Source organism: Phaethon aethereus (genome assembly GCF_964289735.1).
Source record: "Phaethon aethereus genome assembly, chromosome: Z".
Taxonomy (NCBI): Eukaryota; Metazoa; Chordata; class Aves; order Phaethontiformes; family Phaethontidae; genus Phaethon; species Phaethon aethereus.
In genome coordinates, this window is record NC_138577.1 from 3,950,850 (window position 1) to 3,972,385 (window position 21,536).

At 39.2% G+C, this 21,536-nt stretch overlaps 1 protein-coding gene across 2 annotated transcripts in view; it reads left to right on the forward strand.

Moving 5' to 3' along the window:
- The window catches only part of LOC309415756 (dymeclin), a gene marked incomplete at its 3' end in the record, with an annotated part of 207,666 nt that overhangs the window by 136,694 nt on the left and 49,436 nt on the right, over positions 1-21,536 (forward strand). For both annotated transcript variants that reach the window (XM_082013362.1, XM_082013363.1), the window contains one exon: positions 7,563-7,665. In XM_082013362.1, the coding sequence (XP_081869488.1) occupies positions 7,563-7,665 (103 nt within the window). The remainder of the gene's footprint in view (positions 1-7,562; positions 7,666-21,536) is intronic.

The window sequence follows — 21,536 nt, forward strand, 5'->3', positions numbered from 1 at the left end:
AGGTCCTCTGCTTGGCAGTGTCTGTGCAGGCATCTTATCCAGTATATGTGTAGAGTTCTTGTGCCATAGCACTCTTTTTTTGCTGTAATCCGTTACATATAGGTCAAAACCAAGCGGCGTTCCTTACATGTACAGGAATTAAGGTATGGTTTTAACTTTCCGACGTCAGGTTTCAAAAGGAAGATATTTTTAGAGCTTCCTGTATAAAGGATGGTTTTTTTTCCTAATGTGTTTGTGGTGTTCACACGGGCATTGTAAAATCCTATTGTTGAAGGAGTATTTGTATAACATGGTTTTGGTGTTTAGGGCTTATATTTAATTCTTTAAAATTGAGAACAATAGTACATTTGGCATGTATATGAGAGCAGAGAGAAGGAACAGCACGGAGTGTTGCTGAATTGTTTGAGAACATGCATCATCAAGTTTTTGATCCGCACAACTGTGTTTTTCCATCACCAGATAGTGTTTTGTATTTGTGTGCTGTTCAGTTTATTTGCAGTATACTTCTGAACTAGGGGAGCGAGGAGAAAAGATTAAGAATGTTTGAATTTCCAAGTTTCAAATGAATTATGCTGAGCAGCGCTTTAGCCCTCAAGTAATTCTGTACTCAGTGCATATAGAATATTTTTAAAGATTCAGATAATTGACAATTTTTCTCCTTGAGAAGCTCACTAGTGATTTAGATTGGGAGAAGTTCATTCCATATTCCTTTTCTTGGTCATATTTCTCCATCTGACCTTCTTCTGCTAATCTGCTGTTTGACTCTGACTCTTGGTTTTTCAGTTTCAAAGGTTGTTCACTTCTTCCTCACCCAAAGTTGTAGCTTTTTTTTTTTTCCTCTTTTTGTTTTTAGACCAGATTATTTCTTTCCAGAATGTCTAAAATGTTGCATCTGGAACACACCTTTGTCACGGTGTGTCTTTCAAACCTTCCCTAGTTTTGGTTTACGTAGAGATCTGATGTTTCTGAGCCGTGGGAATTCTGGCATGTTGTGACCCTGCGCCATCAACGGAGTAATCTCTGACATAAATGTTCCTGTCCGTATGCCAAGCAAGTGTCACTTCCCCTCTGTCTGAATACACACCTAAACCGCTTCAAATTTTCCTCAAGGTTTATGAAATTGCATATTTTATTGAACCAATCCCCTGTTAATTACAAAAGATGGCACAAGTGACAGGCGCGTTACTCTTCTTGCCTGTAACGTGCTGATACGCCAGCATGCTAATGCCAGAATTTCATTCTGGAGATACCTTTGCCAGTTTTACCGTTGCCAGATTCTTTTCTAATGCAACAAAACCCACAAATACGGTGAATTAAGTTGTCTCCCAAGAGGATTTGTTGTCTGCATCTTTCATCAGATTATGTAGCATGGAAAAAAAAAAAAAGAAATGACAACGTATGGAAGTTATACAGCAGTGTTCCTTGCATCTCCCTTGATGCAGTGTGCGGACCATAACCTAAAGGCATATAGCTCCAGCAGAGGCCACTTTGCTCGTATAGTCGGACCTCTTAACATAAAACAGACCAAAGATGCAATGAATTCCTTCTGGGCTGAAACTTCTATGGTTGAACTATAACGTAGCTTTCAGGAAATCATCCAGTCTTGGTTTAAAGACTTCCGTCGCTGTCCCAAACCGTTAACTGCCCTCCCCGTGGGAGCCCCGCTGTGCCCCTGTGCCAGGGGAGACTCCAGGAGCCGAGGGCTGACCCCAGGACCATGTCTGTCTGTCTCTCATTCCCATGTCCGTGCTCAGCCGAGGTGCAGGCTTTCTGTGATTCCCCATTAGTCTTTTGTATAAAACCTGGATGCGGTTTAGGAGGAATCCCAGTCCGGCTTTGCTGCCCACTGTTGGTGGCTTGCAGAGCTTCTGGGACCCAGTGGAGGGGGACTGCCGGAGCACGAGGGTGATGGTGCAACACTGATGAACCGGCTTTGAGTTTGCGTTCGAAGTGCAACCTCCTCCTGCTCCCAGTGTGTAGTAGAGGCACCGGGCTTCCCCTCAGGGGAGCCCTGACAGTGTAAATGGGAATTTCTTGCACCTCATGCCTCGTTTCTGCCACCTCTGTAAGAGAGCTGTGCCCATGCAAGTGGTACTTTAGTTTTTGCTTTACTAAAACTTGTTTTGGTGGGGTTTTTTTCTTCTGATAGCTTGAAGTATCCTCTGTTAACAAACTTTTCTCCATGTGCATATTTTTGCATTTTGGTCAAATCACCCTTTCTCTTTTCTCAACTCCATTAAATATTGAATTTCTTGAACATTTCGTGGAGAGGTTTCAGCAGCTTTATTGCGTTATGGGCAGCTGTTTGTCGGTTGCAGCTCCCAGCATGAGATCCTTCACACTTAGGGAGCAGGTTGGGTTCTTTGCTGCTAAATTTATGCCTTTGAGTTTGGCTGTGTTACATCACAGCAAGTTTATTTTGTGTCCAGCTTCTTGAAAGGTAAAGAAAAATTTAATAAAAATGCCTTTTTCCTCCTTATTTGACAACCCTGTAGTGAATGTGCCATTTGCAAAGTTTAATCATAATATTCCTTGATCGTTGATGTTCTATCAATGATACGCATCATCTTTTATACCATCTGTATATCACTGAAAGAATTTAGGTAGCTTTAGCAAGTGTTAAATAGCTATCGGCATTTAGGAGGGCCAAGAAGATGTTTCTGTTTGGCCCTATTAAGAAAACTTATTTCAAGATTCAAATCTGAAGATTTTTCAAACTGGTCAGATGTCTGATTTTCCGTTCGTATTACGTGTGCCATGTTGCTCTTTAGCATTCGAGTTTCTTACTGAAAAATCCCATGTGCAACAAAGTCATATAAGTGACATGCAGGAGCCTGTTACAACAGGGGGACTGTCATGCTTTATTTTATTTCTAGTCTCATTGAAAAACACGATTGAGTGCTTGAAAAGGTCTGGGGGTTTTATGCCAGCGATATCCTCCTCTGAGTCTCGCAGTAGCTGTTCCGTGGTTACGCTTAGGATTAACTGGTATGTCATTATCTGGGGTCATCCTATTTACTTTCTTAAAATAAAGTACACGGGTACCTTTCCTTCTCATTGTCCAAAGCTTTCAGAAAGCTTCAGTTTTTGGCAAATTCTAATTGTGGATTTACTTTCAACTTCTAATTTTAATTCCCTTATATTTTATTCTAATTTTTTGGTTATAACAGTGCCATTTTATCCATTCATTTTTTGTATATGAGAAGTATACTTTATAAACTGATTCAATCTGCTGTAAATCAGACTTTCTGCAGGACTTGCAACTCACTTTTCATGGGTGTTGGCTTGTGATTTTTTGGTGGACCAAGAAGAAAGTTGTTAACTGAATTCCCATTACTGGCTTGCTTTTTTTTTTTTTTTGATCCACAGGTTTTGTAGGATTGGTTTTTGAAAGCATTAAGTTCATATATTACTGGTTTGAATTTTATTGTGCGTGCAAATAACACATAATCAGATCACTTGCATTTAGGCAACCATTACTGTTTAGTCTGTAATCGTTTCTTTATTGATCGAAGTTCAGCCATGTGTTGAATTAAAAACTTAATCTGTGTAGAGGGAGTTAAGAAACCAATGCTTTCGTAATTCCTAAAAATCAGAAACACAAGACCTTGAGGTTGTTGTTCAGCCTTGAGTCTTCCTCGTTGCTTGAGCTCATCCCTGGTGTGATGTGATGATCTGTAATAGAGATCAGCTGTTGTTTCATCTTGCTATTATTCCAACCCATTATTTTGCTTGCTAAACATTGGTCCAGAAGTACTTCCGTGAGTGAGAGATGGGTTGAGGTACCAAGACGTTTTCTTTGTTCTGAACATAATTTGTTACTATTCTAAAATGTCCATAATGAGTGAGATGAAAGGGCTGTTGAGCTCCATAGCCTGTCTGACAGTCGATGGAGAAGAATGGAAGAAAAAGGAAAAGTATTCTGGTAGAAAAATCCATATTCTTGTCAACCTGTGCAGGTTGCCCTCTGTGACCACTTAGTATATATATTTTTCAATTTGATCTCAGCTTGATTTTTAGTGGGGCAAAAATAGAAGTGTGACTAAGACATGTGAGGGAAATTTGGGAGATGGTCTTAAATTTCCACCTCTGCATAAATTGGCACTTGTCTCTTGTACTTTGTTGTGGGGAGAGGAACAATTTTGTTCTAAAACGTTACTGCCCTTTTAGAATTGCATTATGCATGACTTAAAAATAAAAATAAAGCCCAAAACCTTACAGACACTGAAGAGGTGACTGCCGCAAAATCAAGCGTCTCCTTTCGAAGGCAACGCCTGTCAATGATGAAAGATATTTATGAGCTAAGTTTCATGCAAATGCCTTTTGAGAATTGTAACTAAATCTGTTCTCATACTTAATGAAATTGATATTTATCAAGGTGGGTTCCAGAGGTAGAGATAGGAGCATAAGAAGTGAATTGCTTGGTGGTTTTACACCATTTGGGGAGGCAACGCTAATGCTTTTGGAGCTCCAAATTCATCAGTCAATCACAATATCTGGCCTTAATTTTTGCTGTTTAGTTGTAGTGTTTCTGTGGAGTTCTTTTAGCTTGCTCTGCGTGCAGTTCTGTGTGTTTTTATTCTTAGTATGAAAAATTCCTGCCTACGTGTCCCTGCCCTCATGCTCCTCCAAGGGATGGTTCTTTGAGAAGGATAAGCAATTTATGAAGAAGAGAATTGTGTGGAGTTTTTTTAACCTGAATATTGGTGTTCTGGGCAGTGGTCCCACGAAGAAGTGTCTCAGCACAGGTGCGAAGGTGATGAGCTGTGGTAGGAAAGCAAAACTTTGCAAGGGGAAGCCCCGGTGCCAAAGACAACGGATAATAGAGCTGACCCCCTCACTGCTGCTTTGGAAATAGAAGTCAGCCACCAAGAGCTTGTTTTTGCCATAAACAAGCACTCTAGTTTAGTTACGTTATATTTAATTAAAAAAAAAAAAAAAGGAAAATATTTAAGGAAGCAAAAATAGGATATAAAGAAATAGTATTCCGTCCTTTTCCTTTCTCCTTTTTTTCCCCAGTTCTCTACATTTCTGCCAGAGAAAATAAAATTGCCTTTCGCTCTTCCAATTCCACGCAGAAGACCAGTGTATGTGCATTTTCCTCTTCACATGTATTGAATATATGCACTTTTGAAAAGCCTGATCCCACTTCTTTGTTTATACTTAAATTTCCTTTATAGCCAAAATGCTGTATGTATTATGGAGAAGAATCCACTTGCTGGAAATACTTTTATTACAAATTCTTCCCCTTTGTGAAATTATCTCGATCTGCTGATAGCAGACACCGGATTTAACCTCTCCTTGCTGTACCGCTCACCATAAGCATCTCCAGGTTGGTTTTAACCGATTATTCTGTCTCTACAGCACTAGATGGTGCTGATGACAGTATCTCTGAAATCTAAGCCTTCAAAAATACCAGTGATTCAAAAAGTAGTGCTGCTGTTTCAGACCAAGGACCAGTTTGCGCATCCAAATTTTGATTTGAACAAAAATTTCAGTCTGTGAACACAATAGCAGATTATGGGAGGGGGGAAAGGTGTAAAGCCTACTAATATATCTTATTTCTCTGTTATTTCTTCCCTTTTCAACAGGGAATGTTCTAGTGGTTTTAACTAATAGCTGTGAATTAGTGGGATGTTGGCATTTGGTCCCTGGAATGACATGTCTTGTTGAGGTTCTGTTGGATAGCACGAAGGAAAAAATAAGATTCCAGTTTTCATGACGTCAAATATATGACGTTATCCTGATAACCCTTGTAACCACCACGGAGGTCTTGTAATCACATCTGAGGTTCTTGCCCTGTCAGTCCAGTTGCAGTTATCACCACCTCAGTGATAGTGTTCTGGTGGGACTGGGAGTCAGGCAGCCGCGGGACCCACCCAGGTTTCGGCTGTGCCGCCTCAAGACTGTTCCTTGTGATGGCAGGCTCTGCTGAACCTTGAAGATGGTACAGCCTACTCAAGGGCTCTCACATGGATTAATTAGATGCCTTGAGTGTGGTGAAGGTTGTCCTTAAAAGAAAGCTGTTAATCTGTTCTAAGAAATACCTAACTGAAGAGGTGTTGGGAAATGGTGGAATTTATTGAGTTGGCTTTTGAGAGCTAAGATTTGAGCTTGAGAAGTGTAACGTAACTCCTTGTGGTGGTGGTAAGTGTTGGAAAAGCCTTTTCCTGAGGCTCTTGACTAGCAACAAGGGGATAAACTCTGATACTCTGAGGAATCTACTCCTGCCATCTGTGAAGAATACAATATCTATGATATATTTTACAAAAAGAATTAAGAGGGACATCTTCAAATGCTGAGCATCATTTCTTGAGGCAGAAAAGCTTTCCAAGCCCAAACCTCCAAGCACTGAAGCTGTCCTCCAGCTCCAAGAAATAGAGACTATCTAGAATATAACACTGAGGTAGTATTGACTTATTTTTTTAATTGCTAAACTGGCTTTAATATTTCCTAAATGATCTGGTGAACAAGAAGTCTGCCACTGCTCCTTGTCCCATCAACAAGTGTAACCAACTCCGAGAGCAGCGTGCTCAGGCATTAGTGAATTGTGTCGGTGCTAATTTGTCAAGGCAGCCTTTTTACCCTCTAAGGACCAACGCGGTGATCCTAGGAAAGCCTGACAGGAGACCTGTAATGCTCCAAAAAGAAGACAGAAGAATGTTTTTAAATACAGAAATCCTTAAAACATATGACCTGTACCAATGCGGGGAGGAGGGGAAGTGGGGTATCTGTGAATCGAAAGCGATGTTTGAGGTATCGAGCGGCTTTACAGAACTATCTGACTCCTTGAAGCTTCTGAGCGCTAGCTGATGGCCTTCATCCACTGCTTCTGCTTCCTTCTCATCTCTCTTCCACCTCTGCAGTCAAGTTATAGTCTCCTTATATATTAGATTATACCAGTCTCTATGAGTGTCATTGCCATCCCTTTTTTTTTTCCAAAATGTACCAAAAAAATGTTTATTTCTACCTCTGTATATGAACCTCTGATTTCACAGATTATTTATAAAGCGAGGTAATGCTTTATTCCTTGGCTTAAGCTAAAATAAATTTGAAAAAAATATTTACTAGTAAAATGCAAAACTTGGCCTCCAAATACCCAAAGCTGCTGTCACGTACTTGGTTTCTTCCTCCATTAAGCAATTAGGCTATTGAAATTAATAATATACAAGATGCTTAAGGATATATTATATTAAATCGCATGAGGTGCTGCACTGAAAAATTGCGTTCTAGCCAACGCATCCCAGTTATCAGCTAAAATTGCATGTATACTGTTCCTTCTGTTATAGTTTGACTGTTAAGAATTTAACTAGGAACATATGATGTTCTTCACATCGTTTATTGTATAGAATATTTCTAATTCAAATTCTGCTGATGCTTAGCCCAGATGTTAAATAAATAGATAAATTATGTAACTATTGTGCCTTGCATTCTAAAAATCTGTTTATTCAAGTTTCTGTATATAATAAAACATCTCTTCTGACTGGATAGTGTAACTATTTCAGGACATTATTGTGAAGTTATTTTAATTTTTTTTTTTTCCTTTTTTCCCCCCCTTCCAGTTTATTTTCTTTGTTGTCTAAAAAACACAACAAAGTGCTGGAGCAAGCCACGCAGTCCTTAAGAGGTTCCCTTGGCTCAAATGACTCTCCGCTTCCTGATTATGTGAGTATCAAACTTAATGCTTTAGTAGGTGCTTCAAAATAGAAGTGGTACATCCCTAAATCTGCAAAGATTTATCAGAATGTGTGACAGCTAAGCAACCACCGACACCAAAATACAGGAACCTGTATAAATGATGTCATGTCTGAAATGTCTTTTAAAAAAAAAAAATTACACTTACAAATGGCAAAACAAAACCGCAACTATTCATAGCTAAGAGACTTACTCTACCCTGTCAACTTGCAATTCTCAAGCCATTTGTATTTCAGGATATTTAAATCATACAGTTAAAACCATTATTTTTGAGAGAGGGACTTTGGCATCCATAGTATGTTAAAATGCCGAAAAATGATGGAAAACAATTCCCAGTGAGCTTTTGGGGGAGTGCTGCAGTCGTGGGGCAAATTGGTGTGTTCTGAACACGTGGATGCATACAGTCCTCTTCAGTTTACTGAGCCAATACCCGCAAGTAGGCAACAATTTTGTAATTTAATTGCACGGCTTGTCGGAAAATCTCTGCTTTCGGTACAAGGAGGAGCCGTCTTCCAAGGACTTGAATAATATCTTTGTACTACTGAAGTATCTTTGCTTTGTACTCATTTGAACTCTCGCTGCAATACTGTGGAAAAAAGAAAAAAAGTTGATTTATCAGTTGCTCTGGATTTTTGAGGATGCAAATGTAACAACTGTTTTATTTTCGGTGTTAATACATGTTCCAGGACATGCCTGTCTGATACTTTACTATCCTATTACTCTAACATTAAGTATAAAAGTACCTAAAAAGATTATTTGATATAATAGTTTAATGACTTAAATTCGATTTAACTTACGAGATCTCTTAACCTGCATCTTTCAGTTACTATTGCTGACACGTACCGTACAAACTGGAGGCATTTTGTTACTCGGAGACACGTGGGTTTATAGAGCAAAGGAATCACTTGCAGGTTTTTCCTGTGTGTTCCTGGTGTCTTACTATGCCCTGATTCTTGTGAAGCTCCTTACAACACCTGTGGCTTTAGGGCTTCTGGTTTCTCTCCCAGAAGTGGCTGGCTGACCTTTCATTTTTGGAGCTTGAAACATTTCAGCAAGAACTCCCTCGAGTTAATTTGTGGTTAAAGAGCAGTTTAACCCACTTCTGTTTGCCTGGTAAGGTGCTACGCGAGCTGGATAAAGCGCGGTCATCTGCACGGCTACGAGCAACTGAAAGCACCCAAGACTTCAGATACCCTGGAGAGGATTTGGTGGCCCTTACTCAGGGGTTCACTCATGGAGTAGGGGCTTCCGTAGCTGTGAGGACTGCAGGATTTTGGATGCATTGAGCATTTCTGAGTGTTGTGATTGATAAGGTTCTTGGGGCCCTGTTTCTCAGAGGGCTTAACCCCGGTGTCGTGCCAGGTTCAAGCTTAAGCGATTACACGGCTACATGTTCAAATTCCTCCTGTGGTCTCGCGGCTCTTTGCGGAGACGTCCTGGAGAGCCGGGGTGCTTCCGTTGGCTTCCGGGGTGAAGGGAGGCCGCTTTGTGGGGAGCGATGGCTTTTCACACCTGAGGAACACCGTACCATCCCATGAGATAGTTCTGCGAAACATGCAGTATCGCAGCCCAGAGGGGTTGGGCAGGGTTTATGGGCACAGGAGCTCCGTAAGCTGGAGTTGCTGCTAACGGCTGTGTATTTTGAAACTAACCTCTCGGACGTTGTGGGGTCTTGGTTAAATAACTGTCGAGCATCTTCAGATGCCTAGAGAGTAGGGCTGAAATTTTTCACGTTAAAATGCGGGGACTGCAGTTGTACGTGGCCTGTGGTCAGAAGGAGGATGTTGATGTTTAGTTGCAGATGTCCCTGCTCACGGCAGGGGGGTTGGACTAGATGACCTTGAAAGGTCCCTTCCAACCCGAACCGTTCGATGATTTATGAAAAGAGACCCTTGTATTTTCTTCCCTAGACAAACTGCCATCCCCGCTGTTCAGAGGAAAGAAAACAGCATGATACACACGTATGTTTGTAAAAGGGCACGTATAAATAAATACATGTATATGCGCGCACACGCGTAGGCGTATGTTTGCCTATATGTGGGTGTATATGTACTTTTATATATTTTGGTGTGTGTATGAATTTGATGCTTGAAATCTATTTTAGAGGTTTTGGATTTCTTTTTAACTTACTGGATGTGAACTGTCTACTGCAGCTAAGGAAAGAGCCAAGGTGCTCGCTGTACGGAGTTATCCCCTTGCAGATGGAGAAATGCAGTTTATGGAGCAGCGCTGAGGAAACGCTCTGGAGCGCAGCCCGAGACTCAGCTACTTCACCGAAGTTCTGCCCTTTTATTGTTGGTATGACGTAGGGAGGGAGGCGAGGCGGACAGCCGTTGGAAAGATTGCTGTAGGGGAGAGTAAAAGCACTGAAGTTCATTGCCTGTATTTTGAAAGAACGTATACTGTTTTGCATGCCTCTTTTTTTTTTTTTTTTTTTTCCCCCCTCTCCCTCCAAACTGCTCATATTCCAGCTCAATCTGCAACATAGGCAGCTGGCTAAATAAGAGTTGAGGCCAAATTTCATTTACTTCAGCATATTCTGCTTCTGAAAGCCCATGTTTTGTTGTCTCTAAGAATAACAAGGAATCTAGGAACTAAGGTAACTTAAGTGTCTGAAGTCCTGAAGCCCGTTCTACCGCTGTATCCCAGCGTGGAGCTGAAGAAAGGGATGATTCTGAGATTGCCCGCTCTGCCCAGGTTTATGTCTAGAGAGGAGAAGGATTGCTTGGTAGGCTATTCTCTTCATAGGTTTCATTCATATCAGTCCAACATGTGTTTTAAAAATTCATTTCTCATTATTTTAATTGTTTTTTAGTTTACTTAATTCATTTAAGTTGTAAAACTTTTTTTTTCTTACTGTGTTTTGTAATCCAAAACTGAATTTGCATGGAGCCTAGGTCAGAAGGGTCAAATCACACAGAAAATTATTCTGCGCGTTGCTTATGGTCTTGTCTTGGGCCTTTTTACACATTTGTGAGTATTGGATTTCAGAAAACAAATTATGGTAAATACTGTCTGTTCCTTCTTAGGGCCAGGAAGGGTATGGAAGGGAAAAGGCAGCATCAGTTTTCTTGCACTGAGCCCTGTCCATCATGAACATCATATGACGGAGAGGTGCTGTGGCACAGGGTGCCGTACGCACGAAGAGAGCAAATGGAGATGAGACGAGATGAGCATCTCTCAATTAAGTTTTTGACCTAATATACAGTTCCTAGGCTGACACTTATTGATGGTGGTAAGAATATACTGCGATTCTCCTTTAATGTGTTTCTTACTGGCTTTTTTATGAGTATCTGCTCCTGGCTACCGTCTGGTCTCTGGTGTACCAGCGAAGCCGCAGGTCTTTTGCTGTGAACTAGCGTAAGGAACTGACCCGACTGACTTTTATATTACTCTTGTTGAGGTTTCCTAGGCTTTAAAAAAGAAATAAGCAAGTTGTTTAATTTATTAAGGCTGGACCAGTTTCCTGGTCCTCTCCTGATAAACTGTAGTCAATGTGATGGGATTCAGGAACGGGATGGAGAAGCCAGCGGGGAAGAGAGAAGAACCCTCTGTCATCAAACCATCACCTCGGAGACAGAATCCTTGGTTAGACCAATTCTCATGCTACTTCGTTCACTAGTAGTTTAATAAGCTTTATTGTTAAGCACTATTTTTACAGTAGCAATGACCTGTTTTGAAATACCACACTTAGTCAAGTTGTCTTTGTCCATGAGTATCTCCAGGCTTGAAGAAATGGGAAAAATCCAGCTAGGTTTTTTTTTTTTACTGCTTTCTTGCATTCAATGAAAGCACATTTTCCAAAATCTTTAACAAACATGAAAACTGGTAATAAAATAATTGAGAATTTTGATTTTTTCAGTTCAGATGAAGACAAGTTACTTAAGTAAACATATCCATGATTTTCTTTGTAATTTTATTCCAGCCTAATGTAATTTGTTAAATCTAAGATACTTAACAGCATAACTGGGGGCATGCTAACTTCCCTTGGAAAGTAGCACATCAGACCTGTTGTGGGAGCTACCATCTACCCAAACGGTTGCTTTTTAAGGATTTCATGGTATTGTGTATGATTTGCAAGTACTTCAATGCTTGTTACACTACAGCTGGTAACGAGAGGTTCTCCTTAACTATTTCTAGGAAGGGAGGGGAGGAGGAGAAAACACAAGTAAATTTGAATTTTGGCAGGCTTATGTCGGAGGTTCAGAACTCTCTTGCTGATGCAAGAGACAAAATTTGCTTAAGGCAAAAATTGAGGCAAATAAAAGTCAAATGTAGGAATACTTTCAGATTCAAGTCGGTTGGCGTGCATCATCACTTGAGTCTATATTTGGATACATAGCTTTTGATTTGGTTTCTAAGTTTATTTCAACATCATTTAATGCAACACAGGGACAAGGGATTTTATGTCAGTGGGAGCCCAAACTCTTGTTTACTCATGGTGGGTGTCAAGGCTTAGTAGTTAAATGAGAACTCCTTGGGGCACATTTTGAGAATCACTCAGCACCCAGGGTAGGGGTCACGGTTCGGAGCACCCCACACTGCCGTCTGCTGGGAGTTCTTCCCTCTACGGCCCTTGGGGATTTTACCGACAGCTTTCAGTTGCTTTAATGGAGTAATATTAACAGAAAATAGTGTAGGTAAGATGATTACTAGCCACATCGGAAAAATTCTAAAATTCACTTCAGTTTAACTTTTTTTTTTTTACCTTCTAAATATTGTCTATTAAAAAACGCATTGTTCTATCCAGATGAAGCTAAGATGTGTTAGGAAAAATTCTAAAAATAATCCCACTTAGTGCTGCTATCTTCAATTATTTCATATACAGGACTGTCACACAACCAGCACTTTTGACGGCGGAGGAATTTTGTCAGTGATAGAAACAATGTAGTGTTGTGTTAGACTTCTCCAATTTACAAATGTATTCCTGTGACTATATGAAGAGCCGTCCTTTAACCCCCATCCAAAATCTGCTGTTTCTGTGTTAGTTAAGGTATAGAAATAAATTCATGTTGGCAATCCAAAGGGAAAAAGGTAAAGAATATGGATGCAGTGAGCTATTTGTGTGCGTGTGTATATATATACATACACAAATATATATAGATATACGTACATCTGTATAAAAAATAAAGCCTGCAGTAGCAAAGCCCGGTGGTACTGGGAGAGTTCCCCATCAGAGCTGACACTTTTCCTGGCTCCTCACCAATCCAGTTACATCTACCTGCTGTGCAGAGCTGGTGTTACGCGGAGGCCTGGAATTCTGCGAATGTCAGTGAGTTTTTCCTCTTAATAATGAAGATTAAGCTTTGCATTTGGGTGATGAGATTTCTATATTTCTTTTTTCTTTTCCTTCTCAGTTTGTGCTGCATAATGGGCTAAATGAAGTCAAATATTTAGATTCTTCTTTGATTTATCCTTGATTTATATGGTAAATAGAAAGCAGCTGTCTATTTAAGCATCTAATTCTTGAAACTCCTAGGCCCCTCAAGCGTCATCTGGAAATAATGTAGCTTGTAAAACAAAGCTAAGAAGAAAAAGCAATGTTTGTTTTATGTGGGATGAATGACTTCAGTTGGGGTCCTTCTAATTCGGCCATTATGAGGGTTATTAAAAAGCAGTATTACAAAAGTGGTTTCAACAAAAAGAATTTTTTTGTAACTTGTATCTTGTTATTACAGTTGATTATATTCAAAGCTGCAAGTACTTCATAAATAGTCCTTCATTTTAGTTTTTCCAACAGAGAACCAACCTAATCTCCCTCCTGTACATGCGTAGATGTTAAAAGGTTCCCCTATTTCATTTACTTCCTAGGAAGAAACTGTATTTTATAAGTAAGGTCTCCATATTTATCTTAGAAATTCAGGATTAGAGTAGGTAAAATAAGGTCTATGAACTGCAGTACTAGCTGCCTTTTAAACATAATGAAACAAATCTAAAATCCATACGTTTTCTGGGTTCGGTTACATTACAATGGATGAAAGATGATAGTACTATACGCCCGAAAGACCGAAGTCAGCCTTATTTCCAGTGTATGCTGTTTAGTCATGGCCCTGCTAAACAGCTAGAGCAAAATTAATATTTTAGAAATCTGTAATATTAACAGCTGTAGAATGAGATCTTTTGTCTGTGACACTTGTCTACCTTTACATTGTCATATAAATTCTGTTCTGTCCCTTTGTGGCACTGCCAGAGTTGTTTCCTGTAATAATTTGGTATTTCAGTTAAGTTTATGAGATCTTGTGGTACAGACATATTTTTACGACGGATGCCACGCAAATAAGTTAATTGTTTTAGCTTATCCAGCACGTAGCAAACAAGTATTTCATTCACTATCAATGTGAACAATATTTGAACTATAAATAAACGTCGTGATGTTTTGGGGTCCTATAATATGCTCTCTGCTTACATATCTAATATTACCTCAGATATGCTGCAGCTCTGTCTAATTTTTTTAATTATCTAAAGAACTGGTTTAATGCAGAACTCTGCCACTAGACGTAAGCGTTTTCCTCTAAATGCGTGCTGTTGTGAAGAAATAGGAAGTCTTTCCTGAGACCATCTGATGGCTTTAGTAATGATGCAGAAATGACATTAAACCCGCTCCCAAATAAACTGGTCAGCCAGAACAGAGTTAGTATGATGCGATTAACGTTGTTCCGCTGGTCGTCTGTAAAAATACTGCTTAGTGGGAACTGCTCTGAGCGTACAACACGTGTGCGAGTTGTTCAGCTGCAGAATCGAATGCACCATTGTCAGAATGGGAAAATTTTACCAAATTAAATCGAGGCTCCTAACTGAGATACGGCCATATTTGACAAATGCTGGGGGTGGGAGAAAAAGCTAAGGTAGTTTATTTTGTCATAGTGTTTCTTCAAAACTCGGAAGCCACCTACTTTTCACCAAAAGCACTGCCTGGATCTCTTCAATACTCTTTTTGTCTATATTTTCTTCTACTTTTTTATGTCACTAAGTCACTCGGTAAGATTTTCTGATTGCGTTAGCCATTCGTTGTTAAAAGTCTAAAAAACTTCATTTTTGTCTCTGAATTTTTAGATCCTTTTGTTGTCTACTACAGAATGAAATATGACTGTACAAGAAATTATTTTTAGGATGTTGTTTGCTGAAGGTAGTATATGGTAAACCAATACAACATTTTAATCTTTTTGTATGATATGTGGATTCTAGCAACTGAAGTTGCATTTAGTAGGAGAATTGCCTTGCTTTGCACTAAATTACCTTCTTTTTGATTACTCGGAGTTGATGGCTCAGGAGCAGAAGTGACATTTGCAATATCAGGTTATTCTTGGGTATACCTGTCTCCACTCCAGTATTGAGCCAGAGGCCTATAAATACATTTTCTAAATATTAGTCATACCCTCCTTCGGATGAATTATATTTTAGTTTAAAGAATATTACTCCTACCTAATCCCCCTATTTTTATATCATTAAAAAATAGCAATTTCAGAATAGACTGAAATAACCAACCTAGCCTCAATCTAAAGCAAGCTTTTGTATTGAGCGATAGCCAAATTCTGCAGTTCTGTCTGAATTCTTAATCAGTTCTTTCCTTGAAATGAATTGGACACTTCTCTGAAAAAATGTTCTATAAATGATCTTTAAACAGAAAGAACAAACTATCCTAAAATTCTGTGATAAAGATGTCGGATGACGTTCAGTCTAATTAAACTTCCCTATATTAGTATGAAGGACTAATAGTTATTTGCAGTTGGTCTTTGCATTATTGTATCTTTAATAATATGCTTGTACTTGAAGGATTTTTGGACAAATGTATTGAAGAACATCAAGAAAATGTTCTTCAAAAAGATGTTCTTTCATCGTTCAGGAGTTCCACAGGAGTCTCATGGGTGTCTGGTATTCAGACATTCACCATCTGGTATTCTGGTGTTACATAGATTGCATTAAGCCTTATTTCATTTAGAAATTCTCAATATTTAGGAAAATAAGGATGAAAATTGCTATCTTTTTTTTAAGAGAGTATTTAGTGCTGTAGCAGCATTCTTCAGATTTATGAGACATGAGAACAAATTTGAGGAGGTGGGAAGAACTTCTGACATTAGCAATACAAACACCTACTAAAGTCTTTTAAAAGGCCAGTTATTTTGGTCATTACACGCATTGGAAGAACGCCAAACATGAGCATCATAATTTTTTACTTATTTTCCTCCTTGAATAGTTAGATAGGTTTAGGGCGTTGTCGTTATTTTGCAGCAAAGGATAGAAATGATGGTATTTGTTCGCCTTTTTGTACTCAAAAGACTTTTTTTTTTTTTTTTTTGGTATGACCAATGAGTGTCCTTAAAAGAGAAGATGATTAAGCTCAAGTAGATGTGAGAGCTCGTTTTAGAAATGGATGAGCATTATGTCAGGGTTCCTTCACGCCTCCCCAGATTAAGCAGTAGAACTTTGTACGGCGTTTTTTCTGCTGTGCATCTACTTCTGTTGCATTGAGAGAGCTGGCAGCCTGAGGCAATACAGGGCTTTTAGAAAGGCCTAAAGTGTGATATAACGTAAACTATAGACAGAATATGTGATATATTAAGAGAAAAACTTCACAAGCCTCTCTGTAAATACTGTTTAGTACTGCCTGGTAAGCCAACATTTGCTCAGCTCAGACTAATGACAAGTTTTGAAGTGCTTGGATGAAAAAAGTAACAGTACTGATCTTCCAGAGCATCTTTCTTTGCTGATTTGGTCTTTAGACGCTTTTCTTGCCTCCTCCTTCACACGAGTGGATTGTTCAGTGCTTTTCAGGAGAAGATGATTGCTCTGGATGGTTGGGCTTCGTCAGACCTCCATAGACAAACAGAAAAACCCAGTGCAGTAGCTCTCCAAAGAGCAGGATTTATTTTTGTAACTGCCATGTATTTCAACAATGCAGTAAAACAAACTTTTGGTGTTCCTAAAGCGAGGTTTTGATTGAAAAATGTAGTGCTTAAAAACCAGAAGTATGTTACCATATGTTATAAACATCTCAGTAATTCTTTTTTTAAACATGCAGCCATATAAAGTAAAGGAAACAGATGCAGAAGAAAGTCTGTTCAGACCCTTTTAGGCTGTTTGGTACTAAATACTTAATTGGAATCTTTACGCTCCTTTTTCTCTGTGAGATATTGGTGAAGCATGAGATCTTTTTCATGTTGCACCTTCTATTTCTCTTCATGTTTTACAGGGACACTTATGGACCAACCAGTGAGGTATTGGAACTCTTTTAGTTGTTGTTTAAAAATAATCAATCCATTTCTATCGAAGGGTAGTAAATAGTTATAAAAAAAATAGTATAACAGAGCTCTTTAGATTCCTTCACTGCAGATACCTACGATTTGGAATTGGAAAGGTAGCTGGAGAAAATAAGAGAAATGACGGTAAATCAAGACTTGGAGATTTTGAAAACGGTGATAAGAGGAAGATAGTGAGCTTCAGACTCTGGATAAAATCATGTATGAAATTGTTCACCTGTCAAATTGCTGCTCAAATCTGTCTGAATTGAAACACGAAGAAGTTAAAACGGGACCATTTTTGAACTCTGCGGAGCCACGTTTATTGCACTTGTGTCCAAGTTACAGAAGCACAGTCTCACCAACTTACCATTTATTTTCTTGGAGAGATATTATCCCCCTGAACAACATATTGCACTGTCTGGCTGAGGGCAATTCTCCCACTAATGGCTGTTGTCAATATTACCTATAATATTGTTGTGCTACTGCTGTTAATTGGCAGTGTGGGTGGCCAGGGGACGGAAGGACGGGATGAAGGAAAGGAGAAGATTTTAAAGGGATTGAGTCAAACAAGACTGAAAGCCAGTCTTGGTATAAAGTGAAAAGGAAAAAAGGTTTGGAGAAGGAAAATACTTGATATAGGCAGAAATTCAAAACCAAAAATACCCTGCCAGGGCTGGTTCCTTTCCTGCTGCGCCTAAGAAACATCACATGGAGCAAAATAAGCCACTTAGCAAAAACTGATTCCCTCATCACCTCGCCTGAAAAACAGCATTAAAGAAATGTAGAACAGAGAATTTTAATCTTGTTTATCCCTTTTGACAGTGGTGGATTCTTGTCCTCTGTGAAATAACTTTGTGGGAAACCTGTCAAAACATGTGAAGAGTGTATTTGGAAGAAATAGAAATTTTGAAGAATCTCTGTTTTCCATGTTTATTGAATTCTATAAATTCAGCCTAATGTTTCACACGGGCATAATTGGAAAGATAAACTTTTATTTTTCTGTTCGTGTAACCAGTGATTTCTCTTAGCTTTCTCATTTCATTGTAGCTTAGGAACTAAGTGAGACAGAGGAATACATTGCACATTTCGTACGCTACATCAGTTTCTGCAAATAGGAATTCCTCCGCAGAATTAGTTAATGACAGAAACAGTAACCCAGAAATTGGACAAAAAGTATATATTCTTAACATGCTGTGAGTTAGGTACAAACATGCCTGGCAAAGGACTCTGTGTGATGATAGTTACGTGAACTTGTAATTAAATTGTATCTTAAGACATATACGTTGGAATAAGGGGAAGCCTATTCTTTCAGTTTGATGTCTGGCTTCTCACGGTTTAACCCTGCAGCTTTAATTTTAAAGCAACAGCAGGAGAGGTTTTGGATTAACATATAAATAAATACTCTCCTTTTTTTCCTTGATTTATAGCAACATAAAATTTTCTCATGTTTTTCAAGGGGGGGGGGAATCAAAACAAAACAAAAAGCTGATAGTCGTATTCTACATTTGTTTTCTGCCCGTGAAATACCAAACATAAAGCCATTTCAGGGAAGTAGTATCTTTTAAAACATTCATAACAAGAAGAGACTCTAATATATTACCGTTATTTAATCCTGCTATATTCTGACCCCCAGCGCTGTTGGGAGATGTCTGTGATTGCCTACGCTGCTCTGAAACAAAGTTGAGACGAGTAAGATTTTTTTTTTTTTTTTTTTAATTGCCCTTCAGATATGTTACTGGAATGTGGTGGAGGTTTTCCAGAACTGCTCTTGTACTTATTTAGGCTTGAGCCCAAGCCGAGTGAGCTGTAGCCTGCTACTGAAGTGTATGACATCTTCTTCAAAGACGCCGTGTTCTGCTGCATTTTTCTTGATAGCGCGCTGGTACAGCGCGTACAGAGGCTGTTCCACCCCAGCGTTTGTGTGTGTCCTAGCCCAAACTCTCGACCCTAAAGAAACTGTTTACTAATACGAAAAAACCCACCGTCCTGTTCTAGGGAAAAGAAGATGGATTGTAACGTCACAGGTTAGATTTAATTTTTTCATTGCAGTAGGAATCAAAATTTAAGTATATCTCTTCCCCCCCAGATAAACCGAAAAGAGCACGGATGTTGCAGTGCCTAAAGGCCCATCTTTTAAGGTAATCACCAGCAACTTATCTGTGGCACTTGCAAAGAAATCAGATGCTTATTCAATGCAGAGAAAAAAAAATGTTGTCTGAACAAATAATGACAAGTTTTCCCATTCCCACACTAATCTTTTAGATTTTGATATATCAAGACGATAGAATGTCACATTCCCGTGAGAAAAAGCTTCACTGAATTTTTCTGAAATATAAAATTACTTTTCCATGATAAATTAGCCATCTTACCTTGTGGTAGCCTCTATCTGTTAATTAGAATTCATTCGAAAACTTAGCCGAATTTATAGGTAAGCAATCATAATTGCTTGCAGGATTTTGGTGAGGAGCAGTTGACTGACTCCAGGATGGATGTACAGCACACCCAAGTGCTTCTCTGTCTCTCAAACACAAGGATTGTCTCATCTTGTCCGTGTCTGTCACTGCTGCGTGTTACAAACCAGGCTACACAAAATTAAGTTTTGTCCCAAAACAGATGAGATTTCATACATATTTCAGGAAATTTTATTTAGTTGGATTTTTTTTTTTTTTTTTTTCATATTTCTATCAGGAGTGTTTTGCCTCAACATTTGAGGAAATGTCATCAGTTGCTTGGAGTTCATTTTGGAATAGGTCCCTGTGTACATAGGCTTCTAGAATTATGTTCTGTGAGTTTGGGGTTTTCCAAATCTCAGTTAAAGGTTCGTTTTTTGGCGTTCAGGCTACGGCTGCTGTGTGCTTCCAGACTATTCGGCAGGAAGCAGAGCAGCGCTCATCAGCTTCTGTGTTTATCGGAATTGATGCGGTGTCCAGGGGAATGCACTTGAAAAATAAGATGGAATGTAGTAAAAACATTTAATCTAAAAGTTACTCCATTTATTTGGTTTGCCTGCTATCAGCTCTCAAAAGGCTGTTTCTCATCTCCTTCCTATTTGCATTTTATTTGACCGGAGAGAGCAGCTCTTGAAATTGGGTTTTGGAGGCTTTTCAGGCACATCTCAATAGAATAAGTGATAGTACTACTGGCAGTAACTAGTTTTGAAGAGGTGGTGAGGTAAGAGGCAAACAAATAAAAACACTTTCTTATACTTTATTATATTTTAAAAGGGCTTTCCTATAGATCCTTCAGACTGCAGACCACTTCAAAGACCAATAATACAGTTTTTCCCTTTAATACGGTGCGTTTCTCACATCTTTGTTTATCTATCCCCTTTAATTTTCAAAATATTTAACACCACTGAAAGAAGTAGCATAGTATGTATGCCAAGTGGGCTCATAGAGAGTTGTATTTCTGAATTACTTTTCTAACCATGCTGCCATATCTTAATATATCAGAAGAAATAAAAACACTCTCTGTGGTTTATATTCAGCTCTGGAGTGAAATGGTGGCTGTGAAGCAGCATATTCCTGCTCACAACTGTTTGGGAATCTTGTACCGTAATCCCTTATTAAGTGTCTGTTATCTGGGACCTGGCATTTTTTATCATGCGCTGCTAGTATTTAAGGAGCAACAACATGCAAAGGATACTGCACCATCACCAAAAGTTTTCTGCATGCACACTGTCACCTTCTGTATGAACAGCACCCAGCTAAACCTATTATTATTATTACTACTACTACTAGTACTACCACCACCACCACTATTACTACTGCTACGGCTAATGTTGTCAGGAGGCCATCTACAGTTATATTTCATTTTATGGTGATTTTCTTTAAATGTCTTATTCAACTTGGTTTAACTTTGCGGTGATTTTTCTTGTTTGAGCAAAGCAGGAGTCTTAGATGGTTGGGCCATGGGAGGAATGCCGGGTGGCCTCAGCAGTAACACCGCTTCCCTTGCCTCCTTGACATTCCCCCATGGTTCTGATGTGAAATGTCTGCGCTGCTAACTCCTTCTGAATTTCTTATGCCTCCCACAGAAATTTCAATAGCAACTCGCACCCTCAGGGCAAGAATACAGAACTTTTTTGCTGTTGAGTGTGTAGAGTAGCACTGACTTTTCCCACTGACATCCTGTGCGTCATCAGGACCAGAAGATCTGCTTGGATAGTATGGAAATTATCAAAACTTGATGAAGTCTGTGTTTATTATTGAGGACTTGGATTCCGTAGTCTCGCTTGTGATGTTTCTTCTCTTAAGGAGGGCCCCATTTGTTCTGAGTGGTACTTTCAGTGGAATATGACTGCCACAGTTCCAAGGCAACGATGGTTTTCAAATGTCATGGCAAAGGTGCTGAACCACAGTATCTAATCAGTGAGGAACCAGTGCAGAACTTCTGACTCGAGCTTCTGTGCAGCTGACAGCTTTAGTGAGGAACTGATATTCATTCAGTTAGTTTTGGTACTTTCTCAATTAAAATTGCTTAGACACTGAAGATAGGTCTGCCAAATCTGTACCTCTGAGTGATTTTCTTGAATGACAGCAGTTGGTTCATTGGAAAGATGCTCTTAGATGTATATATACTTTGCAACGAGTGCCATAGTTC